General features: G+C 36.7%; 2 protein-coding genes across 3 annotated transcripts; one reads left to right on the forward strand and one right to left on the reverse strand.

Annotated features, from left to right (window-relative positions):
- The first annotated feature begins 1,375 nt into the window (after window positions 1-1,375).
- LOC110834170 (cell division cycle protein 20 homolog) lies at window positions 1,376-8,845 on the forward strand. Its single transcript, XM_022073046.2, has 6 exons — window positions 1,376-1,549; window positions 2,989-3,168; window positions 4,491-4,589; window positions 4,961-5,108; window positions 5,606-5,707; window positions 7,012-8,845. Exons 3-6 carry the CDS (start codon window positions 4,522-4,524, stop codon window positions 7,243-7,245), a joined length of 552 nt encoding a protein of 183 aa, XP_021928738.1. The 5' UTR covers window positions 1,376-1,549; window positions 2,989-3,168; window positions 4,491-4,521; the 3' UTR covers window positions 7,246-8,845.
- A 1,745-nt stretch (window positions 8,846-10,590) lies between these two features.
- Window positions 10,591-13,433, reverse strand: LOC147871173 (cell division cycle protein 20 homolog). 2 transcript variants are annotated; one of them, XM_087340423.1, is made up of 3 exons: window positions 13,349-13,433; window positions 11,618-11,764; window positions 10,591-10,770 (listed from the first exon to the last, which is right to left on the reverse strand). In XM_087340423.1, exons 1-3 carry the CDS (start codon window positions 13,424-13,426, stop codon window positions 10,642-10,644), a joined length of 354 nt encoding a protein of 117 aa, XP_087196549.1. In that variant the 5' UTR covers window positions 13,427-13,433; the 3' UTR covers window positions 10,591-10,641. The 2 variants fall into 2 exon arrangements, 1 of the variants encoding a protein (XP_087196549.1); XR_015532571.1 differs by lacking the exons at window positions 10,591-10,770; window positions 11,618-11,764 and adding an exon at window positions 12,171-12,305 and having other exon boundaries at window positions 13,349-13,413.
- Window positions 13,434-16,416: the final 2,983 nt, after the last annotated feature.

The following is a 16,416-nucleotide window of genomic DNA, read 5'->3' on the forward strand; positions in this document are numbered from 1 at the left end:
GAGCCAGCCTGGATGAGAAAATTCCTGCTCTTTTCATTAATTGAATCCCAGTTATTCATCATGCCCAACGCAATTCTAACCAGGCTCATCCTTTGAGATATGGGGGTCGGTGCATGTAGCTGCATTACTGAGTAATTCAACACTTAAGATTGCAAGGAGATTTATTACAGCATCTTCAAAATGTGTTTCATTGCTACATATATATCTTTGTCATGCCCTACCCTTCTGTTCTGCATACCACCTCATCATGCTGACTCGGATTTGTCGGTTTTTAAAAACCGGTTTTTGGGATAAATTTATAAAATTCGAAAACCGCTTTTTAAAATTTTAAAAGCCGGTTTGAGATACTATAATTAATGTGTAAAAATTAATTAATTAAAAACGTTAACATTTTGACTTAAAAGCGCCTCGGGCACAAGCATATTGTAGTAAAACTAATCTTCATGAGTCAGGCTGAAATTAGTTCCAAATTATTAAATGCTTTAGAAGTACGAATTCAAGAAAGAAGACAAGTTGGATTGGTAACCCTTTTGCTATATTTGCAAAATCCCCAAAACATTTCAACAAAGAAATCTAGTGTATTCCCACTAGCTTTAAAACTCGATATTATTAAGTTATCTGGAAAAATATTGTCTAGAATATATCCAAATTGTTGTATGGAAACAGATTCCGATGATGAATATATCGGAGACGGAGAAACTATTAATCAGGGCAATGCTGTAAAAGAAGCCATGGAAAACTCAATTCTTATGTTACTTGAGGAACCTGAAGAAATAATATCAAATCCGAAGACACTGAAGGCCGAATTTTCAGTATTTGAGGCAACCAATAAAAGAACAAAGAATTTGGATGTATTATTTGATACCCTGAAAACGATAAAACCAAGTTCAGTAGCCAGTGAGAGAGTATTTATTCTATTTCAGGCAATTTTGTATCTAGAATAAGAACAAGATTAGGTAATAGTTCAGTGGATATTTTATGTTTTTTTGAATTCATATTTCCTGAAGAAAAATACTAAATGAAATAAAAATTTATAATTTATATTTTGTATTGATTTTAGTTATTTTAGTTTTCTTTTATTTGGTTTTGTATGGAGTATATTTTATTTTGTTCTATTTTTGTAGTTCCATGAATATTTAATAAACTGAATAATTTTAAAATAAGCATAAATATATTCTTACTGTTTTAATTATATTTCGTTTTTTTGTAAAAATTCGAAAACCGGTTTTTTGGAATACTGGAATTCGAAAACCGGTTTTTTCAGAAGTCGGTTTTTGTATAAACCCTAATGCTGACTCTTCTATTAGAATATGTATTCATGTGGTTCTGAATGGCACAATTATATTTTAATGAAATTTCAGCATTTTAATTTAATTTGCATGTAAGTTGGTATTCCTGTGAATACTAGGGTGGTATTGGTCAATGAGCAAGGTGATCGGTTGTGGATTGTTAACCTTAAAATTTCCTAGTTTTCATCAAGCCTGTCTTGTTCTTCCTCATGCTTCCGATTCTGTACAAATCTTTACAATTTGGTGACTAATTGCATGAGGTAAGTTAAAATGGTGTGTGTTACTAGTAAGTAAATACATGTGAAGTTCCAACTTCGTGGCAGATTAGGTGTGTTAGTTCATTTGAAATAGTTTCATAGAATTACAAAAAGTAAATATACCTCAAAAACATCAACAGTTAAACGTGGTCATTAACTACAAGAATATTTCCGATATTTCTTTCATACCCTTTATGATATTTACAAGTTGCCTTGGGCCCGAAATTCAATAGCTATGGTTGGCAAAGAATTAAACCAGCCAGTAAATCGGAATGCAGGCTGCGAGTGAGCAAGCAAAGGAAGGAAGCTGATGGTCATAGTCATACAAGAGGCATCTATTGGCAAGGCTGTTATACTTTTAACCACATTAATGAGTTGAAAAGGGAAATACACATCTTTACGTGGTCCACTGCAATGCTCTAGTGAGTAATGTATAGTGAGATAACTATTGCTCTGTAACAGGAAACATGCTATTATGGTACAAAATTTAAGTAATGTTAGTTTAGGTTAAAACTTTGTTAGTTTTGAATTTAAAAATAATTTGTTGTGTTGATAGATCCATACAATATCCGGAGTCGAACTAATTTTAAAGCAGTCAAACAAGCAACCAATCATTATAAAATATTAGGGGACGGTAGGATGTTTTGTAACATTAATTAACCTGGAAAATGTTTATATTGTTCGGGACCCAAATCATGTAGTGTGGTAACTTTAAGCTTTAGTTTTATGAATGATATAGAGATACATTAAAATGTGTATTTGTTAACATTCCATGTTTCTCAACCAATGCGAAGATGTGATTTGACAAACCACTGCTGTGTGCTGCATCTGTGAAATCTGAAAGACATTACATCCACTTGATGTTAGTTGTGTAGCACATACAGTTGGCATTTGGTCGTAAAACTGCAGCAAATTATCTTTGTTGGATATGGTGACTGTTCTACAAACCCTTGAAAAACATCCTTACCATTATGTGTGTAGTTATAAAGAAACATTCAATGTCAAATGGTTTTTAATATTCCAGTTAGTATATACAGTACTAGATTCTGAATGCACCATGTTTTTTAACCATAAAACAGGCATAATTTGTCATGCAGAAGATTTCCATTCACTTATTCACATATCAAAGAGAATTATTCCTGCCAACGTCTGTGCAAAGTAAACTAGCTTTAAAGTATCTATGGTCATGAGTTATAAGACTGTTCTCATGGAAAAGCATGCAGAGCTTAATTTGGGAATAAAATACTCAATGTGTTTCTTCCAATTTAAGGTTTTGACAACTTGTAAGCCAAGGAATTTGTTTGTTTCAACTTCTGCAATTAATTTTTCTCCAAACTTATATTTAACCTAGGATATGTCTTGTGCTTAGTATTTTTGAGTTCTCATTGTTTTGTAATTTTAGAATACTCAAAATGATTAATTGAATTGTTTTGCTTTTAAAGTTGTGGGATTGCAGCAACATGAAGCGAGTACGTATCATGGGCGGCCACTCGGCACGTGTCAGCTCTCTGTCGTGGATTTCCTAAATTCTGAGCAGTGGGTCTGGTAGTGGTCAGATCATTCACGATGATGTTTGATGGAGTGATCACAGTGTGGCTGGGTTGTCTTTTCATACACAAGAGGTGAGAAACCATGCATAGAGAACTCCTGGAGGATGGAGCCAATAGTTTGTGCTAACTATGCAGAATCCATTGGCATGTTTACAGACAGATTCATTCCCATGACACTAATGAAGGTCTACTATTTATTTATTTAGTGTTCTGTCTGATGACAAGTCCATATGAACAGGATCCTTCCATCCTTTTCTCGGACTGGGACCTGTTCATATACGTTCTTGGCAGATGATCCAGAAGTGGTTTGCCATTGCCTTCTTCTGTGTGTGAATGGAGTAATTGTTGGGATGCCACGGAGAAACCGTGGAAGCCCCCGGAGGAAAACTCCATGTTGCCTAGACCACGGCCTTGCCCAACACAAGTTATAAATTCGGGCACCGCCGGAAATTGAACCCGAGACCCCAGGATCACAAGGCCAGCGTTCTAACCGCTAGAGCACCGTGGCTTATTGAAGGTTTACTACCCACCATTTAATCACCTCTGCTGACAAACTGCAAACATTATGTAGGCCAGTTTTAGCAGTACCCCTCCCCACCACACCATCTGCTTCATCTCCCTACCAAAGGTCATGCCATAACTTACCTGTTTGTGTTCAGGGTAGTGATATATTCACGGCAGGAATAGGTTATAGTATTGGGAAGGAACACTGATGCTACAAATCTTGACACACCTTCCACAAATGAAAAGTTCATTGTTACAGTTACACAAGATGAAGATACTTTATTCACTTGGAGTCACTGCAAGAAACCTTGCACTATACGTCATCTCAAGAAAGTAGTAAGCTTTGTATAAGTCTCATACCACCTGCAGAGAGAGGCCCCTACATATCTAATCATGGTGGTCTTCTGGGCTGTGACAGTGTGTACTTGTAGGCAGTTACCATTGTTTCGGAGAAACATACTGTCTCCAACCCAAAGGCTTAAGTGGGAAGTGGTTGGTTTATATAGGGTTAGGAAAAGGACCGGGCCATGGTGATTGTCCAGCCAGAGACCAGGAATGAAGAAGGGATCTGGAAATGGTCCAGGCCTATAGAAAAGAGCCCTAAAGGGACCACTTATAATCTATCTAGCTCCTTGTTTCCTATCAGCCCAGACTGTTCATCTTCCTTCCTCATTCCTAGCAGTTAAAGTGATAAAGCATCCTCTGATTTCAGACCACTATAAAAAGGCATTGTTTGAGATAAGTGTTACTGTGCATTTCCCACCTCCCACCCCTCTTTAACCTCTGGTTTTAGATTAAAATATTTACATGCATGCAGTCTCTTGAGAAAACTCCCACGGTCATAACGTCATTTATATTAGATGTGTTATAGATAACTTCACTGTTTTCAGGTTTGTGGACTAAAGTGGTGAAAATGACAATATGTTGTACATTTGGCCAGTTGTTGCAGGACGAGCTTACTCACAACCGCAACCTCTATACTCTCTCAGGTAAGTGGATACTTGATGATGTAGCTTCGTATTTGTGAGATGAGTGGATGTCGTACTCTTATCATATTAATTCCATGAAAATAATAAAATGCTATTGTAGACATATATTGGATCTTGAAACTGTTCCAGTATTGCAAACTTGATTGTATTTTAGTCAAACATTCTTGGGCTGTCAGTCATATCAGTTGGTTAAAAATCACCAGTGTTTCAGGGACCATCTCCATGATCATTGCTATGATATAACTGTCTAGACACAAAAATTATTTTCACAAGGGAATGACAGACACGTTTTCAGTTTAGTAGAATTGCACTCCAAAAATTGTGACATTCCATTCCAACATTGAGATGCTTATTTTCCTGCTGTCTTGTAGTGCACATCAAGCAGCTGTGAAGGCACTGGCATGGTGCCCATGGCAGCGTAGCATATTGGCAAGCGGTGCTGGAACAGGTGACAGATGCATTCGCTTTTGGAACTGCAATACTGGTAGTTGTCTCAGCACCATCGACACTAAGTCTCAGGTAAGACCTGGATATTTACTGTATTTTAAGACCCCTTGACTGCCATGACTATAGAGAATTCATAACTGCTTAGGCTGATGCACTGTTAAATTTGGTAGGTGCAGTAGCACATCTATAGTTATTAGTTGAATAATTATTATTTTATTTAAAAATCTAGGCATCTCAATTTACACACATCTCAAATGTGTATGGACTGTTGCCTAACTACTGCGTGATTGTCTTGTTGAAGCTTAAATAAAATGGCCATTACCTTCATATTCAACTACTGTCTTCTGTTTGTTGGACATTAATACCACTAAGGAAAGGTTTATGAATGAAAAGTCTCCATATGTGTGTTAAACAATTTTTCATCCTCTTAGTTCATAATTGTCTTGATTTTTAAATCTGTCAGTCATTTGTCATCTTGGACTGGGTTATTTAGTGGAAGAGTACTACATGTATTTTGTTACTTCCTTGAATCCCATGCAAATATTTACACTGTAAAAAATGTCTTGCAGGTTTGTGGTCTTCAGTGGTCAACTACATACAGAGAACTTATCTCAGGTCATGGTTCTCCAAATAATCAACTAATTATCTGGAAATATCCATCAATGACAAAGGTAAATGATCATAATTTCAGTGAGATGAAATGTTAATGGAGAAGTGATTGAAAATGAATTGGTTATTTCTGTACAGTTTGTATTGGGAGATGTCTACGAAAGTTCACTCAGGATATGTTATGTATTTTAAAATTATACATATATAATTGGTTAGTTAGAAGATAGATTTATTTTACACTTAATTTTGAGCATCCTGTGGCTGACATTTAATTCTTGTAGAACAGGCTTGTGAAACCAGCCACTTCTGTATATTATTGTCTTCCTGTCTGACTTGGTGTTTAGCACGAAAAACATAATGTTTCTGATGCCCAGTCAGGCACCCATTAACAAATATTTTGCAAACGTAAGTCTTCTTTCCCCAATCTCTATTTGCTTCATCATAAATCATGAGTCAGTATACGTACTTATGCCACAGTTCATGGCACCAACAACCTTTCCCATGAGAACCTGATATCTTAGAAAATGTTTTTCCAATACTGTCATGGCAAACTTTGTAATTTATGTTTATTTCGATATTGTTCCTATCACCTTTACTCTGCCGTGCTTGAGGGAATGAAAGAAGAAAATGGGGTGGTTTTCCTGGCCTCTCAATTTGGTCTCCACCCACAACTCCTATGTTTCTTGCTCTTGACCTTCCTTCTCTCTATGTTGTGTTTCTTAACCTGTCATTGCCATCTTTATCACAGCCTCCATTGTGAGCATTTTCCTTTCACTTTCAGGTTCAAATCCTTCTTTGGGATTTGTCTATTATTCACTCTTAATAAACCATTGCCCATACCATCTCATTCTGTTCTTTGTTAGTTTCTCTTCCATGACATTTAACTTAGATTCTCTTTCTTTTATTTTTTATCCAATCTCTTTTAGTTTTTCAGTCTATGCTTCTTAAAAATCGTATCTCTGCTGCCATTAATCTAGAAGTTCTAGATTTTACTATTTAACATAAGAATTATGATCCGTAAATGCCTATTAATTTGTATTGAAACTCTTTTATTTTCATCATTGCACTGGGTGAATATTTTAAATTTGTACAGGGACCACAGATTTAATAACTTCTGTGGACCCCATACAAATTTATAAAGTATTTCCATAAAATATTATTAATGTAATTGTCAGACTGGATCCTGTCGTCCAAACAGAACACTAACACAATACAAATACCAGTACCACCACCTGCGGGCAGAGTCAGTTTGTATTTTTACTGCAAGAGTTTATTGGCCCCATTCCAAACCCCAAAGCAGGAGAACTGGTCCTTGCATAATTTTATCAATATAATTAGAGCATTGATTAAGTTGAATTAATTTCAGGTTGCTGAATTAACTGGACACACAGCACAGGTATTGCAACTGGCTATGTCTCTAGATGGAAGCACAGTGTTGTCTGCTGGTGCAGATGAAACCTTAAGATTGTGGAAATATTTTGCTCCTTATCCTGCCAAGAAGAAGAAAGAGATAAGAGACTCTAAGGCTGTTGTTGTAAATATATATTTATATAATGTGTGTGACCACCTGAGAGAGTATAAAGGTTGGGGTTGTGAGTAAGCTCGTCCTGCAACAACTGGCCAAATGTACAGCATATTGTCATTTCCCTCTCCCTTGAGACACTGCCTTTACGTGGCGGAGAGATTGCGTGCCCTGCTTGAAGCGGAAAGCTATGCCGGCAGTAGCTTAGCTACTGGTAGGTCCAACCTTGTCGGACAGGTCAATGCTTAGGGACCAGACGAAAGGTGTCTCAACTGCTCCACCGGTTCTGGTTGGGCATGCCAATGGATTCTGCTTAGTTAGCACAAACTATTGGCCCCATCCTCCAGGAGTTCTCTGTGCATGGTTTCTCACCTCTTGTGTATGAAAAGACAACCCAGCCACACTGTGATCACTCCGTCAAACATCATTGTGAATGATCTGACCACTAGCAGAACCACTGCTCAGAATGTATGAATTCCACGACAGAGAGCTGACACGTGGCGAGTGGCTGCCCATGATACGTACTCTTCAACAACGTTATTTAAAATACATTTTACCATCTGATTGTTCCTTCTTTCAATAACACCACCATATTTATATGAACATAAGCTATGTGAATACCGAAGTCACACCTGACTTTCAATAAGAAAATAAATAAGATATAATTTGCAAGCTGCATCAAAACTTTTAAATTAATTTTCTCTCAGGTACCAGTGATTTTTTCTTTTCAGAAAAACAAAGGGTGTCAGTTTCTCCAAGCACCTAGAATGAACAGCATTACTGTTTTTCTAAGTTTCTCATGGCCACCACACATTTTGAATGTTTAACATCGATAATGTCAATTTGGTAGTCATATCAAAGAATACAGGTGTTTCATCTACATTTCCCACTTAACTTGAAGGTAACATCTTTCAAGAGCTGACAATTTACATGCTGCTAATTCTGATTTTGGGTAACATAACAAACCTGTATAACTCCCATACTCGTTCCCACAGCAAGACAATCTCCTTCTTGCATCCAATTCAAAGAACATACAAAATCACTCCCTTCCAGACTGAGCAATTTCTCAATAGCACCAGTACCAGCATTCCACAGATACACACTCGTGTTAAGAGCAACTGCCAGAATGTTGTTGGGACTCCAATCGACCAGGTTCAGATCTGAAATAACAAGGACTATTACAATACCGTCTACGACTTAAATTAGAACAAAATTTTTAAAGAGGCACAGTATATCACGTATAACTAAAAACTGTGCAGCTGTAAAAATACATTACCTTTTTCAGAAAAGCCTCAAACTTCAACGGGTTATCTCAGATTCAGATAGAAATAATTACGTCCACTCAAGGACACTCTCTGCACCAACACACACATACAGAGAAAATAAAAACAATGGAGATATATATGAGGTAAAAGACCTTTTACAATATGTACTTATACTCTGACTGCAAAAACATGTAAGGTGAACCAGATTCAACACATTGCTTGAGTGGTGCCCACTGTACATTAAGTCATTTACACAGGGTTTGTGTATAGAATATATTGAAAATTTCATAGCACAAAAGTTCATTATGTGGAGAAAATCACCAGATTATTGCCTACGGTTCCTTGAAATAAACTGTACTGAACTGCTGATGTATTATGGTAATATTATAAATAAATATACCCACTAAAAAGCACCATATGTGTCACCAAGGGTTTTCTTCAAATAAGTTGCATGAAACTGCTTCAATCATCTGTAAATGCCCTTAATTCACACATAAATATTAATAAATACAAACCCCGACTTCCAAAATATTCTCTTCAACCAGAAATAAAAGGCCTTGATTTATAACCTAATATCAATATTCTACTATAAAAATTTGTGATTCCTCATTGTCTTCAAGAAATGACGTCATCAACAATTTCAACAGATATTTGTTTACTCAGCATTGTTGTGGAACACAACAATGCCGAGTAAACAAATAATGCCTCACTACCAAGCCAGTCGCATTATCACTGCTCCAGAAACAGCACGTTGCATTATTAAAAATTGACTGACATCTGGCCTAAAACATCAGAAAAGTGAAAGAAGAAGTTATCAACTATTTGAAGTACCAACACCAACAACTGCAACAAGGTAAAGTGATACTCATATATACTCGATATATTACGATTACGAAAACTATTATGATCGATTTTAAGACGAAGATATGCAAGGGTGGGGCTGAACGTAGAAAGTTTACTGACCAAGAACAGTTGGCCTCTGAAGAGCGACGTAAAGAACTACTACATCAGAACTATTTAACAAATAGAGAAGAGCCAAAGAAGACTTACAATGTTAAACGAGACCATATTAACAACACATATAGAAAAACTTACTCGGTAAGAACAGAGGAGAAAAAACAAAAAACAAAAACAAGACGCTGAAAAAAATAAGGGGGGGTTGGTCAAGTGTTTTAACCCCCATTGGAGGGGTAGTTTAGTTTCTTACTCAAGGGTTAAAACACTTGAATGAGACACTAAACTACCCCCCCGAAGCGGGTTTTATTGCGTTTTAAACACTTGACCAAGCCCCCACGAAGGGGGGTTCGTCAAGTGTTTTAACTCCCATTAGGGGGGGAGTTTAGTTTCTTACTCAAGGGTTAAAACACTTGAATGAGACACTAAACTAACCCCCCCGAAGCGGGTTTGATTGCGTTTTAAACACTTGACCAAGCCCCCACGAAGGGGGGTTCGTCAAGTGTTTTAACTCCCATTAGGGGGGTAGTTTAGTTTTTTACTCAAGGGTTAAAACACTTGAATGAGACACTAAACTACCCCCCCGAAGGGGGGTTAGTTTAGTGTGTTACTTAAGATTTTAAAACGCAAACACCCCCCCCCCCCGAAGGGGGGAGGTTGGTCAAGTGTTTTAACCCTCCATTCGGGGGGTTAATTTAGTTCCTTACACAAGGTTGGTTGCATTTTACAAATTTGACCAACCCGCCCGAGGAGCTCCGATAGGAGCGCTCTGCTCTAGTGGATTAAAATAAGCATCATAACTGCAGTGTATAATGTCACCTTTCAGAAAAAGACTGGAAAGGCTGGAACACCTTCAACATTCGATACGACTTATTCCCAAAAACCAAAATCACATCTGTACCACTGCTATTACTCAGAATAAAATAATGCTCATTCTTAGATAAGGCTTTGGTCGCGTTTGCATCATATTTATGAACCAATTACAAGCATTAGGTGTCTGCTTTATTGCTACATAGGTAATTGAGTTGAGTGAAGAAAAATTTACCAGCTCTAAGTCCATTGTTGTTACACTTCCCTTTGAGGCAACCATTAAGTGTCATGAAAGAGGCCTGTGTTCCACTCTAAACCTAAAGTTTATGTTTTGATTGTTTGGCTTTTGGACCTTGTCCATTGACCCTTTTGAAGCTCAATCATTACAAACATCTGCTGATAAAACATTCAAATTTGATTTATTACAAGATACATAAATACCAACTTAACAATAGTCATCCACAATGTCAGGAGGATCAAGAATTCGGTCTGGATTTTTTGGAATGTATCTAGTTGAACTTTTTGTTGATGCTGGTGCCTTGGAATACATATTAATCAAAGAATCCGAGAATCCCTGCAATTGAATAAACATAAATGAGTTTATAGTACAATCTCATGAAAAAATTGCCAAACAGAACTCAATATTAGAACTATTTATAAGCTTAAGAAATTGATTACAAAAAATAGACGGTATGAATAATTTTTATTTTGGTCACACATGTTGACAATACCAAGACAAATTGATTTCTTGCAAAAACTACATTTAATAAAATATTTAGAAACAGTTTTAAGATCAGATTATAAATTGTAGTTACAGCAGAACGTCTCAGGTGATTTACAAGATTCCCATTAATTTTCAGAATACATTGTTCAAATAACAGCTACTTTTAAAACACAGTTTTATAGTTGAACATTTATATTACATGGTGAACCAAACTTTTTAAATAGAAGTCAAATTATACTTTTGGTTACTCTCTACATACAGCTCTAAAATATTTCAATTTGAAGACATTATTAGATCAACTTGTTTAATTTTAACTTGTAAGTGCTAAATGCCTGTTAATGAATGCAGAAATTCTCTGGCTAACAGAAAACTGATCTGAAAATAAATACTGATAAAACTAAATACACGAGCAATCTAGCCCTATAAAACAAGCAACAAATCACCTGAAAGTGATTCAGAATTGAAGTATCTTTAAACAACACACACATATGAGATTCCTGACACAAATAAGAAAATGTTATGTGTCATTTGCGGTGTCCAACATGCTACTTTGGGTTTTATTGTATGTGCTGATCTTCCACATTGTAACACGAATTCTCTAAGTTGGCAAGCAGTAAGATTAACAATCGTTGTGGTGAGGCAATCACCTATGAAATACCTGTTGTACTACAATGAAACAGAAAACTAGAAAACTTACATCAGGCCTTCCTGGTGCTTTGTTCTTGTATGACAGAAGCCTCATATTTCTAACATCTCTGCCAAACAGATACTCTGACATGAAGCGCTGATATCCTTTCTGTGAAGGGCTTATTAATTCATCATCTAGTTGTTGTCCCTGCGTCACCTGACAAGAAATCACATCAACTTCATATAAATTCAATTTAGTTAAAATTACATTATAAATATAAAATAACAGTTAACTCTCCACAGGCAAATTCCCCCCACCCCCCTCTAAGCTTGAACCCAATTTTTCTTTGTTATTCTGCACACACAGACATGAATAATGAAAGTAACTTTTGTAGGTAGTTACCAACTTCTCAAACCAATGCATCATGACACATTCCTCAAAATTCCTTGTAACCACGTACAAGACAACATTTTAAACAGCGCCTATATACTACAGAAATACCAGCAAACCACTTGTTTAGTGACTCAACACGGACACAAAAACACAGTTCTCAAACATTTCCCATATCAAGATGTAATCTCTCAAGGTCCACAACCATTACAACCTGCATGTTTCATAAACACCAACATATTTATTACCTTATAATGTGTAAGTTCAAAATTGGTTGCACTTCTAACAGGAATAAATCGATCAGCACCGATTGGAGTCTTGGATCTTTTGCCTGGTGGTGGTGGTGTTGTTGAATATGAACAAGCACCTGTTAAAATACTATTTAACAATAATGTACACATAAACTATAGACTTCCAAATAAATAAAATATGAAAAGACATGAAGTATAAATATCACTGACACATTTAATCTTCTTATTCTTCTTCTTGTAGCGTTATAACCCTGTGTGGGTCTTAGGTTGTTCGATAATTTTTTTCCATTCTGTCCTATCATTCACAATTCTTCTCCATCCCCTTACTCCCATCGTCCTCACATCCTCCTCCACGTCGTCTATCCATCGTTTCCGTGGTCTTCCTCTCATCCTTCTTCCCATCGGTCTCCATTCCATCACTCTTCTAGTTACCCTGTTTCCTTCCATTCTTGCAACATGGCCAAGCCAGGTTAACCTTTTGCTTTTGACCAGCCTCACAATATCTGCTACCTGTATGATACAATCTAGTTCATGATTCATCCTAATTCTCCAGGAGCCATCACTAATCTGTATTGGACCATAAATTTTCCGTAATATTTTGCGTTCAAATATTCTAAGTTGTTGCTCATCAAAGCTAGTTAATGTCCAGGCTTCTCATCCATATGTGACTACTGGTCTTATCAGAACTTTATAGATTCTCAGTTTAAGTTCCCTCCCCAGTATTTTAGACTTCATTAAATTCTGATAGGCATAATAACATCTACTACCATTCACAATAAGTAAAGTAAAGTAAAGTTTGTCCCACTATACGCCATGTAGGCGTTTGGGGGGGAGAGGAGGTATAGCTTCTCTCTTCCTTGACCCCGGCACTAGATCTACCATTCACAATACGTGCTTTAATTTAATTAGTTACTGAGTTTATAGTATTAATCTGTGAAACCAGGTAATTAAAATTCTGCACATGTTCAAAATTATAATGTCCTATTTTCAATTTATTTGTGACATTTCTTTCTGCTCTTGTAACTTTCATATATTTTGTTTTCAATTAATTTATTTTTAACCCCCTTAATTGTGTTTCTTTTATCAATTTTAATACTGTTTCTTCCAGTGCAGCTTTATTTCTGCTAATAATAGCTATATTATCTGCATACACACTCACTTGTATTGATTTTATGCCTATATATCCTGAGATCTCAAGTTTCCGAATAGATGCTTCCAGCGTCAGGTTAAAAAGCATTGTTGAGAGAGCATCTCCTTGTCTAACTCCCATTGATAATAAATTGTTTAATTAGCTCACCATCTAATCTTACTACTGCCTTGGAGTCTTTCAACGTTGCTCTAATGAGCCTGACGTATTTAGATGGTATCCCTAATAGGAGAATATCGTTTAACATTTGGTCCCTATTGAGGCTATCAAATGCTTGTCTGAAGTCCACATATAAATTATGTAAGTCAATATTATATTCATAGGCTTTCTCCTGAATCTGTCTCAATACAAATATCTGGTCTGGTCTGCTCTAAAGCGACACTGATACTCTCCTAACATCTCTTCTACATATACAACCAATCTATTATATAGAATACTTGACAAGATTTTATATATTACATTCAGAAGTGTAATTCCTCTATAATTAGTACACTCCATATTATCTCCTTTTTTATGTATAGGTTGTATTACTCCTAGGGTCCATTCTTCTGGAATTTTTCTTCTTTCCAGATTAACAATATCAGATTATGTATTCTCTCCCAATACTTGACTCCCCTTTTTTGACGTAAATACGTCTATATTTTAGGGTCAGTGTCATTCGGCAAAAATGTGTTACGAAAAAGTGTTATGAAAAAATTGTTACGAAATAGTGTTACGAAAAAGGGAAACGAAAAAGTGTAACTTCATTATGTTACTTAGGAAACCTCATCTGTTTACTCGGCATTATTGTTACCTAGGAAACGTCATCTGTTTACTTAGCATTGTTATTACCTATAAAACATTACATTACCTTACCTTACCTTACATTAGATAGCCACGGTGGTCTAGCGGTTAGAACGCTGGCCTTGTAATCCTGGGGTCTCGGGTTCGATTCCCGGCGGTGCCCGAATTTATAACTTGTGTTGGATAAGGCCGTGGTCTAGGCAACACGGAGTTTTCCTCCGGGGGCTTCCCCGGTTTCTCCGTGGCATCCCAACAATTACTCCATTCACACACAGAAGAAGGCAATGGCAAGCCACTTCTGGATCATCTGCCAAGAACGTTCATGAACAGGTCCCAGTCCGAGAAAAGGATGGAAGGATCCTGTTCATATGGACCTGTCGTCAGACAGAACACTAAATAAAAAATTGTCAGTGGAACCACGGTTCCAGAGAATTTGACGTAAATACGTCTATACGGAAAGGAAGTTTATTTATTGGTTTTATTCTAAATATTTCCTTTATAAATACTTTACAATTGCGTAAAGTTTGATTAAGACATTGCTTATTTAACTTGAATTAGTTACGCTTAAGATGGGTCTGTGGTAGCTGAATGTAATGTAATGCAATGTAATGTAAGGTAAGGTAAGGTAAGGTAAGGTAATGTAATGTAATGTAATGTAATGTAATGTAAGGTAATGTAAGGTAAGGTAATGTAATGTAATGTAATGTAAGGTAATGTAATGTAATTTTAAGTAATGTAAGGTAAGGTAATGTAAGGTAAGGTAATGTAATGTAAGGTAATGTAATGTAATGTAAGGTAAGGTAAAGTAATGTATTGTAACTATGTAGGCAACAATTGTTTATTTGTTGATAAACAGATGACGTTTCCAAGGTAACATAACAATGAAGTTACACTTTTTCGTTTCCCTTTTTCGTAACACTATTTCGTAACATTTTTGCCGAATGACACTGACCCTGGTAATAATGAAGAAACCTGGTCATATTTTCAACTTAGATGAGTCAGGCCTCCAGCTCAACAACAAGCATGGATATGTCCTCGCTAAAACGGTTCCACAGACGTTCATTTATTGACGTCCGTAGAAAAGGGAGAACGATATACGTATATGTTATAGCCTGTCGCAACGCCGAAAGACGCTTCCTAAATCGTGTGTGCATTTTTGGAGGCGTTAACAAGAAACAGAAATTTGAAGATGTTCCGCCACCGGGCTCTACCGTTATTATGTCGAAGAAGTCAGCATATGTTACATCTGAAATATTTATGACATGGATAAAAGATCACTTCCTTCCCAGGAAACTAGTGGGAAAGTGCTTGTCGTTATTGATGGACATTCTTCACACGTCAGTGACACTGACATTCCGGACTTGGCAAATGGAAAGGACATTGTTCTTTTGTGTTTGCCCAGGCATTCGGCTCACTTCTTACAGCGGCTACACAGAAGCTTTTTCAAGTTTTTAAAGCACTAATTCCACGAAGTTTGTCGATCTAGGATCACGTTCAATGGACAGCGGAAAATAATCAGACTGCAATTTAGACAATTCCTTGCTAAAGCTTGGGGAAGATCAGCTACCACTGGTAACTGCGTATCAGGGTTTAAAGCCACAGGAATAAATCCATTTGACCCGTCAGTTATCCCGGAACACGCATTTTTCATGTCTGAATGACATGTTAATAATGAAACCGGGCAACTTCAGTCCGAAACAGACTCCCCCCAAACACCATCGACTTCAGGCGAGCGTTCGGAGCTAGAACTCCGCGAATCAGGCGCACGCGAAGTGAATGAAAATGTAAATACGAGTACAACACGTAAAATCCTTCTGAAGATTTCTCCAGTATCTGAAATTCCTCAGAGGAAAGATTCGAAGCGGAAGCAGTCAGCTACTTTCTTAACATCACAGGACTGCTTTTCCAAAAAAGTCTGAATTTCATTAAAAAAGAAAAGGCGGATAATAGGGGAAAACCAAGTAGACGTGTTTATAAAAAGAAATCAAGAAAACCTGAGACAGAATCAGAAAGCAAAAATGATATGTGCACCGAATGTGAAGAACCCTATGCTGCAACAAAGCAAAAATGTGACTCGATTAAGTGTGTGGACTGTAACAAATGGCTCCACTAGCTGACCTTTGTAATTCTTGCGGCAAGCAATTTCTTCTAAAAAACAAGAAAAAATGAGTGAGGCAACTCACCCTCCCTCAGTGGGGCATCTCAACCCCCCTGTCGGGAGAGATGGCTAAAAATGAAAAAAATATTATTAATGTTCTCAAATGACTGTTTAATGATTTTTTTCCGATTTCAGAATT

This window comes from Zootermopsis nevadensis, unplaced genomic scaffold, assembly GCF_977971745.1.
Source record: "Zootermopsis nevadensis isolate Lab colony 2312 unplaced genomic scaffold, Znev_1.0 Znev_ptg000061l, whole genome shotgun sequence".
Lineage (NCBI taxonomy): Eukaryota > Metazoa > Arthropoda > Insecta > Blattodea > Termopsidae > Zootermopsis > Zootermopsis nevadensis.

Excerpts from the sequence above, each read along its gene's own strand:
- LOC110834170 (XM_022073046.2), top strand. The coding sequence starts at position 4,522 with ATGTTGTACATTTGGCCAGTTGTTGCAGGACGAGCTTACTCACAACCG. Across the intron at positions 4,590-4,960 it reads CAACCTCTATACTCTCTCAG|TGCACATCAAGCAGCTGTGA; the intron begins GTAAGTGGATAC and ends GCTGTCTTGTAG. Across the intron at positions 5,109-5,605 it reads CCATCGACACTAAGTCTCAG|GTTTGTGGTCTTCAGTGGTC; the intron begins GTAAGACCTGGA and ends AATGTCTTGCAG.
- LOC147871173 (XM_087340423.1), bottom strand. The coding sequence starts at position 13,426 with ATGCTTTTTAACCTGACGCTGGAAGCATCTATTCGGAAACTTGAGATC. Across the intron at positions 11,765-13,348 it reads TAGGCATAAAATCAATACAA|GTGACGCAGGGACAACAACT; the intron begins GTGAGTGTGTAT and ends ATTTCTTGTCAG. Across the intron at positions 10,771-11,617 it reads AAGCACCAGGAAGGCCTGAT|GGATTCTCGGATTCTTTGAT; the intron begins GTAAGTTTTCTA and ends ATTCAATTGCAG.